At 36.4% G+C, this 15,051-nt stretch overlaps 1 protein-coding gene across 3 annotated transcripts; it reads right to left on the bottom strand.

The window, feature by feature from the left end:
* Positions 1-529: 529 nt before the first annotated feature.
* SQLE (squalene epoxidase) lies at positions 530-15,041 on the bottom strand. 3 transcript variants are annotated; one of them, XM_011360809.2, is made up of 12 exons: positions 14,382-15,041; positions 13,841-14,294; positions 10,693-10,945; positions 9,541-9,721; positions 8,372-8,468; positions 7,301-7,414; positions 7,046-7,217; positions 5,101-5,196; positions 3,798-3,940; positions 3,301-3,397; positions 1,785-1,872; positions 545-1,056 (listed from the first exon to the last, which is right to left on the bottom strand). In XM_011360809.2, exons 2-12 carry the CDS (start codon positions 14,129-14,131, stop codon positions 858-860), a joined length of 1,731 nt encoding a protein of 576 aa, XP_011359111.1. In that variant the 5' UTR covers positions 14,132-14,294; positions 14,382-15,041; the 3' UTR covers positions 545-857. The 3 variants fall into 3 exon arrangements, with proteins under 3 accessions (XP_011359110.1, XP_011359111.1, XP_011359112.1); XM_011360810.2 differs by having other exon boundaries at positions 13,841-14,538; positions 14,782-15,041; XM_011360808.2 differs by having other exon boundaries at positions 530-1,056; positions 13,841-15,041.
* Positions 15,042-15,051: the final 10 nt, after the last annotated feature.

Here is a 15,051-nt window from a genome sequence, read left to right as displayed (position 1 = left end):
AAAAGCTTTACAAGTCATTTAACCTTAATTAGACTCTGAAGTCATTAATAGTTCAGGTTATATTTTACTGTTCTGATTTCAGGGGTAGCAGTTTAGTGATATTTGGGGATTTACTGAAGTCTCATGAGTCCCTTCTGAATGTCTATAATTTCTTCAAATAAACTGTAAACTCAGTAAGATCTAATTGATTTTAAGGCATTATGCCAGGTATTACAAATGCTTACTTGTTCATTCACACTGTCTCTTGAAATAATCCTAGACTGGCTTGTTAATGTTACACGGTAGAATTTGCCAGCCCTTGGTTGCTTCCTGTAAGAAAGTGATATTTTCAGAGAACTCAGAAAAGAACTTTATCAAAATGCCTCACTGGATGGATGAGGAAAATGAGGTCCAGAGACATTAAGGCAACTTTCCGAGCTTCGGAGTCATTTAACAGACAAGCGTCCCTGCATTCCACCTCCCACTGTGGTTTTCCTTTCCGTTGTCACGAAGCTGTGTGAGGAAGTCCACGACAAGAAACAGGAAGCCATGAGGGTTCAGTTGCCATTTTATTTGTGTCCCACAATAACTAACCCCGAATGTCAACTTCAAAAGAAAAACTGTTCTCAGTATTGGCACTATTCTATGGTAACAACATTTCTTTTAAATATTCTATCTTATTTGACTCTTCATTTTAAATCGCAAGTTAAAGTATATATTTACATGTTTATATACAAATTATTTCAGAAACAGATTATTCCCAATCTTGGTCCAAGAGTTTCCGCTTTAGGACTGGTACAGTACTATGCTGTGTAAATCTTCCAGCAGTGTCTAAGGACTTGGTGACTTCCGAATATTCATTCACAAGTGGTTCCCCTTTAAGCTGAATGAACAAAGTACTTTATTTCTGAGTAAATTAGGGGAAATAGCACAGAACATGCTTTGTACAATACAACACCACTACTGACAATGGCTCGGGGTTTCGTAATCCAAGGTTCCGATTTAAAGCAAAAATACGTGGCATAGATTGCAATAGCAAAAAAGTGTCTAATTAAAGTCACAGGGTTAGGAGACAGTCTGTAATAGAAAAAAAAAAAATAGGTAAGACCCAGTAATTCAAATTTACTATAAAAAGTTTAATTATATATCATCTATAAGCTAAACATATTCTCCGTTTTAGAGGATTTTATAAGCTTGTGTCTACCTGCTAAGTTTGATGTCAGAACAAATTTTTAGAAAATATTTTTACAAGCAGCTAGCAGGTAACTCCTCTTAGTGTAGTTTACACCAGTTGTAGGTTCTGAGCTGTTTTCTTTCACGGATCTCGAGACCCAGTACGAAGTCCCCAAATGGCCCAGTCTATTGGAGTCTAGGTTTTTCCAAACAGTACAGTACTGACATTCAGATGGATGAGAAGACTTAACGTTTGTACCGTCAAAATTATTACTGAGTTTCCTGAGTCCCCGATCACATTCATTTTTAAATATAAATTTCTCATCCATCCATGGCTCCCAAAGATCAGATCATATGGAGAAACACAAAGGCAAAAAAATTAGCTTCTATTTTAATCAAGGGTTTTAGCCTCATCTACAACCAACTTCTAATCAACACTATTTCCCAGAAGGAAAACACAGGACTAAATGTTGCCTTTTTCCATTTCTCTGGGCTCCCTTCCTATTTGGAGACTAACAGATAATAAAATGACAAAATACATAAGAAAGAAAGATTGGCAGTAATTCATAAACTGAACAATTCTAAAAAATATCTGTACAATCTGTTTCCTTTGCGTCGTCAAAACAACTTACACAGAAAGCAGCCCGACAGGACCAGCAACACACACTCCGCCAAGTTTGAAATACAGAAAACAGGCTCTTCTTAGTTGCTGTAGAGAATCTAAGATAAAATTTTAAGGTTACTCTCAAACGAAATATTTGCACACTTAGGGTGCTAATGATATACATGAAAAAAAACTCTTTACTGATAAACTCATTAAATGATGTCAAATAGTTTATAAACTCTTTTTGTTATAAAATCACAATTCTGGAAACCAAATTCCCTGTCTAGATGCCCAACCCAAACCTTGGAGCAGTAAATTATCAAGTAAAAAGAACAGCTGTGAACAGTGAAAAATAATAATGCATAGATTTGTACACTTCTCAAAATAATTCTTTAACCCCTCACAACATAATCAACCAATACCTATTTTAATAGTTTAGAATCAATGTTCTTGCCAGATATGCTTAGATTGTTCTTTTACTACAGATAAAAAACGATGCGATAGGTAAATCTGTACTCCAATAAAGCTCCTTCCTCCTCTAATCTTTCGAAACTGTTTTTGTTGTTTGGTTGGCAGATTCCAATTCCTAATTTAAGAAACTCGAAAACTAAAAAGAGCTTAGAAAACTCATAACTTAGTTCTTTTTCTTATTTGCCCAACCAGCCATTTTAACTTCCTTGCCAATTCATAAAAAAAATTTGGCAAATCACAATTCATAAGTTGTTTTTTCTTTTAGTGAAAATGATGGTTATAGAGGCTACAGAAGGCAGTTATCATCCTCTTTAATCAAATCACCAAACCAGATCACTAGGGCTTCAGCCAGGTCATAGAAATCGTTTTTGTAAATATCTGGAGTAATGGGATTTGAGTTATGGCTATTCTTAAAAACCTAAAGGTCTAGTTTCATTAACCTACCATGAACTGACTTGTACACAGCTGCAGGCGGCACAGTCACCTCCACTCTATGTCTAACGCTGCTGCTGCTGAGCTGTGCTTTCCTTAGGATGCAGACTGACCACCACCTCTCTACACTGAATACAGACGACCCAGAAGCAAAAGCATGGGAATATTTCAAATGAGCACAGATTTTACCAGGGGACAAAATGCAAACGTGATCTGAAGGTCATATTCATTTTATAAAATGCTACTATGAGAAGAAAATGACACTTGTTCGAGAAGAAGAAGATGAACAATCACATTGCCTTTTCACTCCTGACCAGAAAGGTCATCGCAATCTTATGCATTTGGAAATATGCATGATCTGATTTGGACCACAGGGATTAAAAATAATGATACATTATAGAAGCACTGTGTTTAAGGTCACTTCTAAGAGAAGACAACAGCCTTGTCTAACACAGATACACAATGATTAGAAGCTAAAAATTTTGCTCAAGGATGGAGTTAAAAAGGACTACCAACTTGAGAGTCAACAAACTCAGGAAACATTTCTATTTCCGGCCTAATCACTAACTTTTTTGTAATTAAGTTCCGTTCCTGTGCTAAAAATCTGCAATTCAATATTTATTAAAAATATCTATACTTACCATCTGTTCCTGAAAATAATTCATGAAGAGCCTGAGCAAGAACATTCACAACAAAGGAATGAGACCTTTTTCTTGTCCAATAGAATGATTTTTTGGCCTAAAAAAAACAAAACTATATGGTAAGGAGAAAAAAAAGCACCAACTGATGTTTATAGTCCATGTACAAGTAGTTATGCCTTATGCTTATCATTTACCAAAAAAAAAAAATCTCCCGAGCAATGAGTTATGTGACCCTGAAGCTAAATTTAAAATCACTATAAGCAAAGTGGTCCATGCAATCCAGTGTTACAAAATATTCAAATTCAGAAATTTAGAAATTCTATGACTGACAGGTTACAAGTCAGGTTCTTTAAGCTTGAGTAAGACTGCCTAAAAAACCATTGGTAGGAGTCAGGCTCTTACGTACAGAGCTCTCCATCAAAGCTCCAGTCCTCGTAGGCCTCACAAAAAAAATCTATTTTGAGACATTCTCATCCAAGAATAATTTAATACCTCACCTGCAAAATAGCTGCATCATCATAAAGGTCTGGGATAGACTTTAGCAATTTTCTCCATATTTTTATATCATTAAAAACGACACTCATTCCTCCTCCAGTAAGAGGATGCCTTATGTTATATGCATCTCCCAAAATCAGAACACCTATAAAGAGAGAACTCAGATTATGCTACCCAAGAAAAATGAAGACAGATATCCACACAAAAACTTATACACAGATGTTCACAGAAGCATTGTTTATAATAATCAAAAAATGGAACAACTCAAATGTCTATCAACTGATGAATGGATAATCAAAATGTAATATAGTCACACGTGGAATATTATTTGGCTATAATAGCAAATGAGGCAAATAAAGAACTGATACATGCTACAACATGAACTTCAAAGGACCCAGTTACAAAGGTTCACATATTGTATGATTCTATGTATAAGAAATGTTCACAAGAGGCAAATCTATAGATAAAAAATAGATTACTGGTTGCCTGGGGCTAGGGGTTGGGAGAAAATGAGGGGCTGCTAATGGATACAAGTTTCTTTTTAAAGTGATAAAAATGTTTTCAACTTGATTGTAGTGATGGTTGCATATACCTGAGTATACTAAAAACTAATGAGTTGTGTACTTTAAATGGGTGAACTGTATGATTTGTGAGTTATCTCTGTAAAGCTATTATAAAAAAACCTTGTCAATGAATTTCATTGTCTATAGGATTAAAACTAAATGTTAAATAAATATCTTACCTTTCTACCACTCTTGTGTTATCTTATACTCTGGCCATAGGAAACTACTTGAGTTCAAAGTGTCACCATTTCTCAGCCTTCCAAGGTCACTGCAGATGTCATTCAGTCTATTTAGAAGTCCCTGTCTCACTGTCCACATAATGAACCCCTACTCATTCTCCATGCCCCAACTCCAGCTTTATTTCCTGAGCAGTATCTTCCCTATTCTCTTTCCAGTTCACAAGCTCCCCTCCCTCTTGTACACCCGCTTCATAGTGAATCTGCAGTACCATGAGTGGGTTTTTACTACAGCATTTATCAAAGGTGTTTCAAAATTATGCTTATATCCCTAACTAAAAAATTGCCTTCTCTAGATCAAGGACGATATTTAACTGTTATATCCCCAATGACTAGCAGTGATTTATATACACCCATTATTAATAACTAAAGACACTGTAAAACTAATGTTGGTATTAGTAATGCATTAATCCAGCAATATAAATTTAATCATGTATATGTCATTTGGAATACTGAATGTGAATATTTGGAATACGCCTTACACAGTAAGTTTAATAAAATAATACCTCGTTTATTTACTGGTGAAGGAGGAAGGAAGCTTGCTGGCATGGACCTCAAACGAGAATTCTGAGCGGCTTCTAGGAATGGTTCTTTCAAGTGATCTGCAATAAATCCCACCCCACCGAAGAAATGGTTTATTACATTTCAATTTTCAATTATCACATTTTCTTATCAAGTATAAACAAATACCTACTATACATCTGTTATGGTTGTTACATATGTCCCTTGTGATAAATCAAAAACTAATTATTTATTGACAAAATTATTTATTAAGCATCTAGTTATCCATGCTAAGGAAGGAATCTAAGAGAAAACCAATGTAAATAGACATACGTCTGAATGAATAAAAAACTAGATAAAGAGTGAAGGAAATTTGGATCACATGAGATAGGGAAAAAACCAACCACCTCTCTTCCAAATGTTACATGACAACTGTCATATTTAACAATGTATTGTCATCACCATATTCTGGTAATATCAGATGAAATCTACTACCAATTCCCAAATAGCAGGAAGGTATGTACACTAGAAAAAGGATAACATGTAGAGAGCTCTACCTTTCTAAGCTTTAGTTTCTTCATCTATAAAATGAAATGGTTGGATTAGCTTATCCCTAAGGTACTTCCCAGTCTTAAAGTTTTGTGCTTCTACTTGCATAAAAAATTAACCTTCTTTTCATACAGTTCCCAGTGTAATCTGGAGATACAGATCTGGAGCAAAATGCCTATGTTGAAACCATTCTATTCCTGCAAGGAGCAGAATTTCAATAACCTCGTATTAATATAAATCTAGAAATCGTTTCCCCCCAGTATCTCAGAGTAGTCTGTTCCAATTAACCTCTGGATTGGAAAAAACAATCTACAGTAAAAGAAAAAATGCTAAAAAAATGGGTAATTGACTATCCTTTTCCTAAATATGCATAATTCATTTTTCCATTTGAAAGCTTCAAAAATGGTTTAACTGCGTGAAAATATACTAAAATGTTGAAAATGTCATTAAAAATATAAGTTGGTCCATGTAGAACTTCATTTCACTTTATTTGTTAATATTCTGTTAGTAAACGGAATGCTTTCACTTTAAAAAAAAATAACCTGAAAAAAACAACACTTAAACAAAATGTACTTACACCAAGCATAGTTTTCCATTACTATAACTGGCAAGCAGGGTTTCCATTTTACCTAGTCTTAACAATTTTTACATTTCTTTCTTATTCAGATCTTCCCATTCAAAAAAGAAAAAAAAACATAAAGTTTATGTTTTTACAAAGATGCCTGAAATCTCACTAAGACTTTCTTGTGTTCAACTCAAAACTAACATGATCTCACAGGCTCCTTACAGCTCTCACGTGCTGAGGACAGGAAGGTATGAGCCAGACGGGCCTGGTCTCAGCCTTGGCTCTGCCACTCACTAATATAGAAGCAAAGTAACCTCTCTGAATCATGGTTCCCTCATCCGTAAAATGGGGATAGATAATGATAATGCCTATGTCACAGGGCAGTTGTATAGATTAAATGAAATTACGTTTATAAAACACCTCTTATATGGTAAACATTCAATAAACGGTAGCTACCATTACCACAAAACCAAGCATAAAAGTAATTCAGTATAAGAAATATTTCAAGAATTCAGACCTTAGATCGCTATCTACACTTTTAAAAATATTAAAATTTTGTCGATAATAATTATTCTGAAAACTGCTTTAATTATTGATATGAAAAAATATACTGAAACTTTTTTTTTTTTAATTTGGAGATTTTTTTTCTATGTGCTACATTAAATAAATAATCCAGCTCCAGTGTATCTGATTGACTGGATGCATTTTTCACCTGCCAATCTTATCTCTGGCCTATTTTAGACACAGCTTTAGTGAGAACTAGAGATAGAAAGGCTTTTAAGTGAGCTTTGCTTTCAAACTATAGATTACAATAGGAGTGAAATCCTATTTCTTACCAGGTAATTGTGGGTAAATTTTTTCAGTCATGTATTCTCTTAAATTTCTTGGCAGTTCTCCTCGAATGTCAACAAGTACTCGAGTTTCATTAGATGAAATCTGGTAGATGAGAACTGGACCTGAATTAGCTAAAACAAGTTCAGCATGATTTGCTTTAAACTGTGGTGCATTCTAGAAAAAAATAAAATAAAATATTTTAATAATTTCCAAATTTCAAGTTGCTTTTTATTTTTCTACAATTAGTCCTACAGTACCTTCATAAGCAAGCCAACAAAATGAGATGGAACAGAAACTTTATCAGAGATGAGATTTTTCCTGAACTTGGAAAAAAGTCCATCTGCAACAACAGTCAATGGAGCACGGAGTTCCTACAACAAAGATAAAGAATACTCAGCTAAATGGTTAGAAATACACAGTAAAAGGACCATCCTTTTAAAATGTGCATGAATGGATTTAAATATACTGGCACATAACATTAAAGAGAGTATTTGAAGATAATGCTATCGAAAAAGCTGTTACGTGGGTTTAAGTTCACACATGACCAATCTTTGGAGCACATCCTCTGAGTCCCTGAGATCACCTTCCTTCGAGGCTCAACCACCCAAATCATCTGGGATTAAGCTACATTTTGATAAAAATCAGGGAAAAGAACTACAAAGCAAGCATGGCTCATAGAATACTGAAACTCATCACGAATTCAAAGGACTCATCAGATGCTTTCATTCTAGAGCTAACTTCACAAAGTGCTTTAAATCAGTGGTTAGGGCTTAGAAGAATTTTTATACACATGGATGTATGTACATATTTACATTACCTTGCACTCGTCCTCACTTGAGTACAATTTCTAGGAGGTGGTGACCCTACAGAACAGCCCAGATGAATCAACAGATTCGCCTTTGACTAGACCACATGAGCAACCAGCTATTGGGAACTACTGTATTCTGCTATTTCCCCAGAGAGTCTCTTATATTTGCCTTTCTGATTTAAATAGTTCTTTATTTTATCCTAATCAACTCTTTATGTTGAATCCTTCCTTTTTTCACCTTCTAGTTCCCCTCTGCTTCTCCACGGGTTTATATTTATTTCAGTTTTTAATACTGTTAATACAGTGGTGTTTGTTTACAAAGTTATAACTATAGCATTCCGAAGTGCTCTAAAGAGCGATGTGTTACAGTCGGAAATCTATCTTATCCTGTAGCACAGAGCTTAGAAAGAACTCAGTCCATTTGCTGGATAATAATCTGGTGAGCCTACTTTTTTAAAGGAGTAGGAGAAAAAGAAAGGGGAAAATCTCTTAGGAAAAGCTAACATTTGACATGTCTCACCTTGATGTCTCCAGTTGCTCTGTCCCTGTACTGAACTCCAACCACAGCATCATCTTCTTCTAGTAACTGCAGCACAATGCCCTCGATAAACTTTGTACTAAAAGATAAACAAATAAATTCTATAGCACTCTTGAGCAATTTAGATAAGGAATCATAAGTTCCTTATCCCTTATCTCCAGTTTACCCACATAAACAGAACATGCATGTAGGTGCACGCACATATACAGAAAAGGGTCTGGAATGACAAAAAGCAAAAACACTAATAGGTTTTAGAATTGTGTGTGGTTTCTATTTTCCAATTTCTTAAAATTGAATATATATTACTAATTTAATGACTTAAAAAGTATTTTTAAATGTAACAAAATTTTATCTTAATTCATTAAAAAAATACATGCAGAAAAACTTTACATACCCATACCAATTCATACTTAGATGGGTAAACAGAATTAAAGTTTATCTGCCAAATTATTCAGAGTAATTACTTCTAGTCAGAAGGATAATGAGTAATTTTTAGAATCTTCTTTATATTTTGGGAGCATTTTTCCATTTTTATACAATAAACATTATTCTATGTCCAAAAATATCAAATCCTTTCAGTCCTAAGGATAAGTCCACTTCTTCACTTGCTTTGTCAACACTTAAGCCTACGCCAATGACATAAGGGTTCTCATATTTAAAACTTCCTCAATTATAGTATTTAAGGACTAGAGGCAAATACTAATGAATACTTAAGAGAAGCCAGTCCTGTTAGACTAGGTCTTTCATAAGAATGGAACAGGAATTTCCCCTTGAAAGCCTCCGTCCTGACTTTTAAAAGGCAGTCTTGTAGCCACAAACCCATCTCCCAAATGGGCATGCATGGGACTTACACCCTAGTTATAACAACTATGTCTTCTAAATTCCAACCACATAAAAATCACACAATTTAGTCAAAAAAAAAAAAAATTCTCAATAGTTCCATATCATTCCAATAAAAATTCTCTATATGTTTTCAACAAAGGTACTTAAAAGATCTAACACTCTTCTAACTTATGGTTTATTTTAGTATAAGACCTATGGTCTAGCTCACACCCAAACACTTATGAAAATTTATAAAATAGTATTTGCACAAAGGCCACGTTTAAATGTGTTCATTCTTTAACATCATATATTTGAAGCTGTAGTCTTACTTGGGCTCTGCCATGGCTGCTTTCCGGAGACTCATGATAAACTTTCCATGATGGAAAGCCCTCCCACTCTGCACTTGATTGTTTTCTAATAGAGGGAAAGGAATATGCACAGTTGATTTGCTTTCCTGATCATGAAGCATGTAGCCATCTACAACCTGGGCACCAATATCTTCCACTGTATCTGCAAAACAATTCAGTTCAAAAGTAAATCAATTTTGTTGATATGCCCAGAGTTACACTAGGCACCAAGAGGACGTGGAGGCATGGAAAGAGTCTCTGTCTTCAAAACGCTATGATACCATGTGGAGAAAAATATTAAGACCCCAATAATAATGGACAGGAAGTATATGGATGATTCACATTAAACCATATAGAAACATTGAACAAATCAAGGAAAACGTTCAAAACTGGATTTAAGAAAGAGTCAACAAAATAAAATTAAAACAGTAAGACACCAAATCCATCAAAACTGCTGGTGAGATTGAATACAACTGATAAATTCATATATTATTTGTCAGGCTATAAACTAATAACATTTTAGAAAGTAACTAAAACAATAATTACCAAGAACCACAAAGAAGTAAGCATCCTTTGATCTAATAATCTTAGTCTTGGAAATTCAACTAAGAAATTCACCCTAAAGATATAATTTTTAAGTTTTAATAAATTTTAAAGTTATACACAAGAATAGGTTCACTATAGTGTTATCTCTAATAAAGAAACACTGAAAATAACCTAAGTATTAATCTAAGTTAGAAAGGTAAAGTATATTATGAAGTATCGAGAAAATGCTTTGCATAGGCTTACAATTATAATGAAAAAATGGTTAACAGTAGTAGAAATATGTTTACATTAAGTGAAAAAGTTGACTTTAGCAGGTGTATTGTCCCATACTATGTTTCAATACATTAAAATATAATGTATTAAGATAAAGTACATTAAAATAATTTCATTTCTAATGAAAGAAAAACTTAGCACATGCCTATGCTAAGATCAAACTAAAATCGTTTCCTGCTATACTTTTTAATTACACTTAAAGTAGCTTTGTTGGATGAAAATAAAATGGAATACCTTTTTACCAGTGACAGGACAGTCTAAAGTGAACAGTACTTGTTTATACCACATAACTCCTAAAACTCAATATGAACCTACCTTCAAGACCAAGGTCTTTAAGGACACAAACACCACCTGGCTGCAGAAATTCTCCAACTATCCTGTCAGGCTCTTTTAACTCTCTCTCAATCACTGTCACCTTTCTTCCATCTCTGGAGAGCACCGCTGCCAAAGCAGAGCCAAGTACACCAGATCCCACAATGATAACTTCTGGATCATTTTGAGAAGATATCGATGTAGAGGCAGCTGCTTCTATTAAGGTGGTTTCTGAAATACTGGTTCCTTTTTTGCACTATTTAAAAAAAAAAAGTGAATTATGTATCCACATTTGTCATCCTTAAATCATACTACTGCTAAAGACACACTGGACTTTCGCATCTTGGAAAAAAACTACACCCTAAACATTATCGAACCAAATAAACCACCGTTTTTAAATCTAAATTATAAAAACCAATGATATCAAAATGTTGATAAATAAAAATGTATAATAATATCCCAATAAAATGAAATGTATATTCCTTTTCCAAGTATGGTATTTAGAAAATGCTGTGATACAAACATATTTCAAAATCCACACCAGGCCAAAGATAAAAAGGGTGTATAAGGGGCTTCGAAGACTTACTATAGGGAAAATTCTATCATTAATTACTCAATTCTTCAAATATCTACTGAACATTTACCAGATGCAAATCACATACAACTTCTGACTTCATGTTGCAAACTATTCAGCATCTTTATTTTCTCCATGTAGATCATCTGGAAAATCTAAATCTAAAATCATTTTTACATAACAAAAAGATCATCAAATTCTGGCTTCTCATCTGCTAGTTGAGAATCATTTAACTCAACAAAATTCCAAAAGAACAAAATAATTCATTCTGTCCCTTGGGACTTGACCTGTTCATAATGTTAGTCCTTAACATATAAAAACATTTATAATTTACCCCTTTCCTTTTCTCCAATCTGATACTCTACGAGAGCCCGACCGATGATGTCTAGTTGGTCCTCCGAATAAAGACAAACATTAAGCCTATCGCTAATTGGGCTTACAATAAAAATTGTAACTTTAATCATAAGATGAAAAAAGTCCTGTTTTGAGAGATTTATGCCCACTGAGAATAACAGTGACTGTTTTGGGTTTTTTGGAATGAGCAATTCACTGCCATAATCAGTATTTTTTTTGAGGGGTGGGACGCGTATATTCGCAAATATGAATATATTTCAGATACAGAAGTGCAAAGAACCATCTTCCTTGAGTTCTCTGACCTTAATGATTAAGACTAAATACCATTTTGAAGTGGTTTTAAATAAAAGATCTCGAGAAAAAAAATGGGAGATAAATCCTAAAATCCTTTAGAATTTTAATTCTCTGTGATTCTAATATTTACCCAGCCTTCCTTTATTTCCATAATAGACTTGTCCTTTCCATTTTTTATAATTTCTCTTAGAGAAATCATCTTTTCGTCCTTCACCAAGAGAAGACAATAGTCTTTCTTCCTATCAGTACAGATTTCTTAACGGCCAGAATAACTGACTGTATTTAAATTATTATTTTGAGAACAAGATAAGCTTTTGTCATCTTAGCCATGTTTTATTAGTTTTTGTTCTGAAGTTTTCCCTGTGAAACGCATACATACCATCTTGGAAAGGGAACTCTGGAGGAAATCAAGTCTTTCAGAGCCTGGCCAGGAGACAAAGCACTAATGGAAACTTAGTACTCCATTCAGTCTAACAACTTGCTACTTTATGAGAAATGGGCAGAAAGCCTGAGACCTTCACAAGTGGAACCAATATTGACTGTTTGCCAACCCAATGCACCCCAAGATCTGTCCACATAGCATGATGGACTGGTCAGTGCTCAGTGACCCTGAAGAAAGTTAAAGTTATCTCAGACAACTCCAGCCCACACCTACCATAACAGTGAACTTAGGCAGCACTACTCAAAAGGCTCCTGACAGAGCCTACCTTTAGACTAACACTAATAGCTACTATTTATTACACAGTTAGGGATCAGGCATTTTGCAAACATTCAATCATTTAATTTCCTGACTACCAAGCAAGGCTGCTGCCATCTCCCGGAACAAAAGGGATAACTGATTCTTAAAGAAACTAAGCAATTGGCCAAAGGCCTCACATCCAAAAGTGGTGGAGCAAAACTTCTATCAAGTCCCTTCTGTAAACCTTGCTAATGTGTACTTTGGACAGAGTAAAATGATGTTGACTCGGAACCCTGAAAGAGTACATTACTTTGGAGGCCACTCACCCTAACTCCAAGTCACCATCGACCCTCACTTGGTCTACTGCTGGAGTCTCTTCCCTCATAGCCTTGCTTCCATTCTTGTCCCCCCCTACAATCTATGTGCCAAACAGCAATTAGAATGTTCTTTTTAAAAAGTAAAAAGCGAATATTGTTACTCCCATGCTTAAAACCCTCCAGTGCACTTAGGAAAAAGTCTAAATACCCATGGCCAAAAGGCCCCTTAATGTTGTGGCCTCCATAGCCTCTCCTCTCGCATCTCATACCACTGTACTCTGCTGTTTTTGCAAGGATCATAATAGCTTCACATGTATTTGAAGACCCAGCCTTTGGGTACATGAATGCACTGTAGACATGTACTCAAATTATTCACCTGACCAGGACACCACTGCATTGATTTACTCCAGGCTCCACTGATGTGGGTAGAGGAGGGCGTTTTGCTCCTGGTTTTAAAATGCTGAGCATTTTTACTCCACCAGTTTTTCAAATTGCTCTGTCACTTTCCCCAGCCAGCTGATACTTCCAGATAGGGGACTTATCAGCAGCAGGTTTCTTTCATCCCAGGTACACATACCGTCCTTTGTACCTGGGATTTAAATGACGTTTTTTTTTTTTTCCCAACACAGAAAATGACTGTCCTCCTTCAAAATGAAATTCTAACATTTCATTTCCCCTTTCATAATCAAATCACTATTCATAATCAAATAAAGTTCATTTAGCCATGGTTCAGCGAAGGCTAATGTTTTCAAATCATTCCTAAGAGTGTCAAGAACAGTCAAAATCTTTTTTAAAAACCCAACCAAATGAGAATCCAAACACCAGAGTATCTAAGCTGCTGCCTTTTGTCCTTGAAAGAGTTACATTTGAATGACCCCAATCCTAAATTTAAAATAAGACATTCATCATTTGCCCACTTTGAATTCAACCTACCTTCCTAGAGCCGAGCTGCTCCTTATTTTCTGTTCCCGTGGGGGATTTGGCCCAGAAGAAGCCAATGAAAGGCAAAGCTGACAGAATATCCAAGAAGGCTGCGAACTGGGATCCACTCTGCTGGCGTCCCGGGAGGGCCCCGCTTCGGTAGCGACAGCGGTAGGAGAGTACCAGGCCCAGCGAAAGAAAGACCAGCACGCATAACAAGAGCTCCTTGTTGGCCAAAGTGATTAAGTCCCCGCTCTTCTTATAAAAATAGGTGAAAGTGGCAAGGCCAAGAAAAGTCCACATGGTTCAAGGCCTCCTTTGGTAGCACCGGTTGATGCTGAGATCTTGTTTTCCTTGTAGGGTTTTGGTGATCGAAGGTTCTCCCCAAAATGTGTTCCCAAAAGAGACACGGGGAACCGGCCCAACTTCTCGTAAACACCGTCACAGGATTACAATTCAAGTCAGACTTAGAAAATCATAAAAAAAGTTAGTATAAAAGTACCTGAAAGGGAGGAGGTTGTACAGGACTTAGAAAGCAGTATTTAAAAATCACCTGTTCCAACAGTTAGACTCTCCTCTTTCAGGCAATCCATTTCTTTCACTTTTTTTTTAGATAGGTTTTTCCTGGGCGCTGTCGCGGGCGATATTTTTAATTCTGATGTTGGCTCGTCGTGCTGTAAAACTGTTCTCTCTCACCAGCATCAGGTGTCCTCGGAGGAGAGAATGAGGTGGGGGGAGGGGAATCAAAGAAATATCTTGGCTCTGCGACAAATGCCGCCTCTCCTCTTAAGATAGCGCTGCCGGGGCAAGCGCAGAGTCAGATTCCTCTCCCGGAGGGACGGCCAGGTGCGCAGACCACGGTCAAGGGGGAAACTGTCGAGCTGCCTTCTCCCCTCCAAAGAAGGACTTGGTTTCAAGGCTGCGGCTCAAAGACAGGGAAGCGCATCCCCTACCTCGAGAAGTTCTCCTTGGCAGCGGATCCCGTTTTGCCAGCCTCCGAACCTTCCGGTCCGCGACCTCTTTTCCCCGCGGTGGACGGAGGTCTCCAGTGAGCTCCCCCAGAGGGCGGTGGCGGCGGCTCCCTACGGCGTCTCCAGCAGCATCGCCTGCGCGGCGTTTCCGTAGTAACCAGAGTAACCGCCGCGCGCCCTTCACTAGTCTCGGGGCACCACGCGCCTCAAAACTGGGAGCTCTCAGCCCATGCTAGGTACCAGGAGGCGTGG

Source organism: Pteropus vampyrus, unplaced genomic scaffold, assembly GCF_000151845.1.
Source record: "Pteropus vampyrus isolate Shadow unplaced genomic scaffold, Pvam_2.0 Scaffold59, whole genome shotgun sequence".
Lineage (NCBI taxonomy): Eukaryota > Metazoa > Chordata > Mammalia > Chiroptera > Pteropodidae > Pteropus > Pteropus vampyrus.
Note: the sequence above shows the minus strand (reverse complement) of the source record. Positions and strands in the feature narration are given on the sequence as shown.

Coding starts and splice junctions, on each gene's coding strand:
- SQLE (XM_011360808.2), bottom strand. CDS start 14,131: ATGTGGACTTTTCTTGGCCTTGCCACTTTCACCTATTTTTATAAGAAG. Junction 10,946..13,840: donor AGCAGCTCGGCTCTAGGAAG/GTAGGTTGAATT, acceptor TTTTTTAAATAG/TGCAAAAAAGGAACCAGTAT. Junction 3,941..5,100: donor TTCACCAGTAAATAAACGAG/GTATTATTTTAT, acceptor CTCTCTTTATAG/GTGTTCTGATTTTGGGAGAT.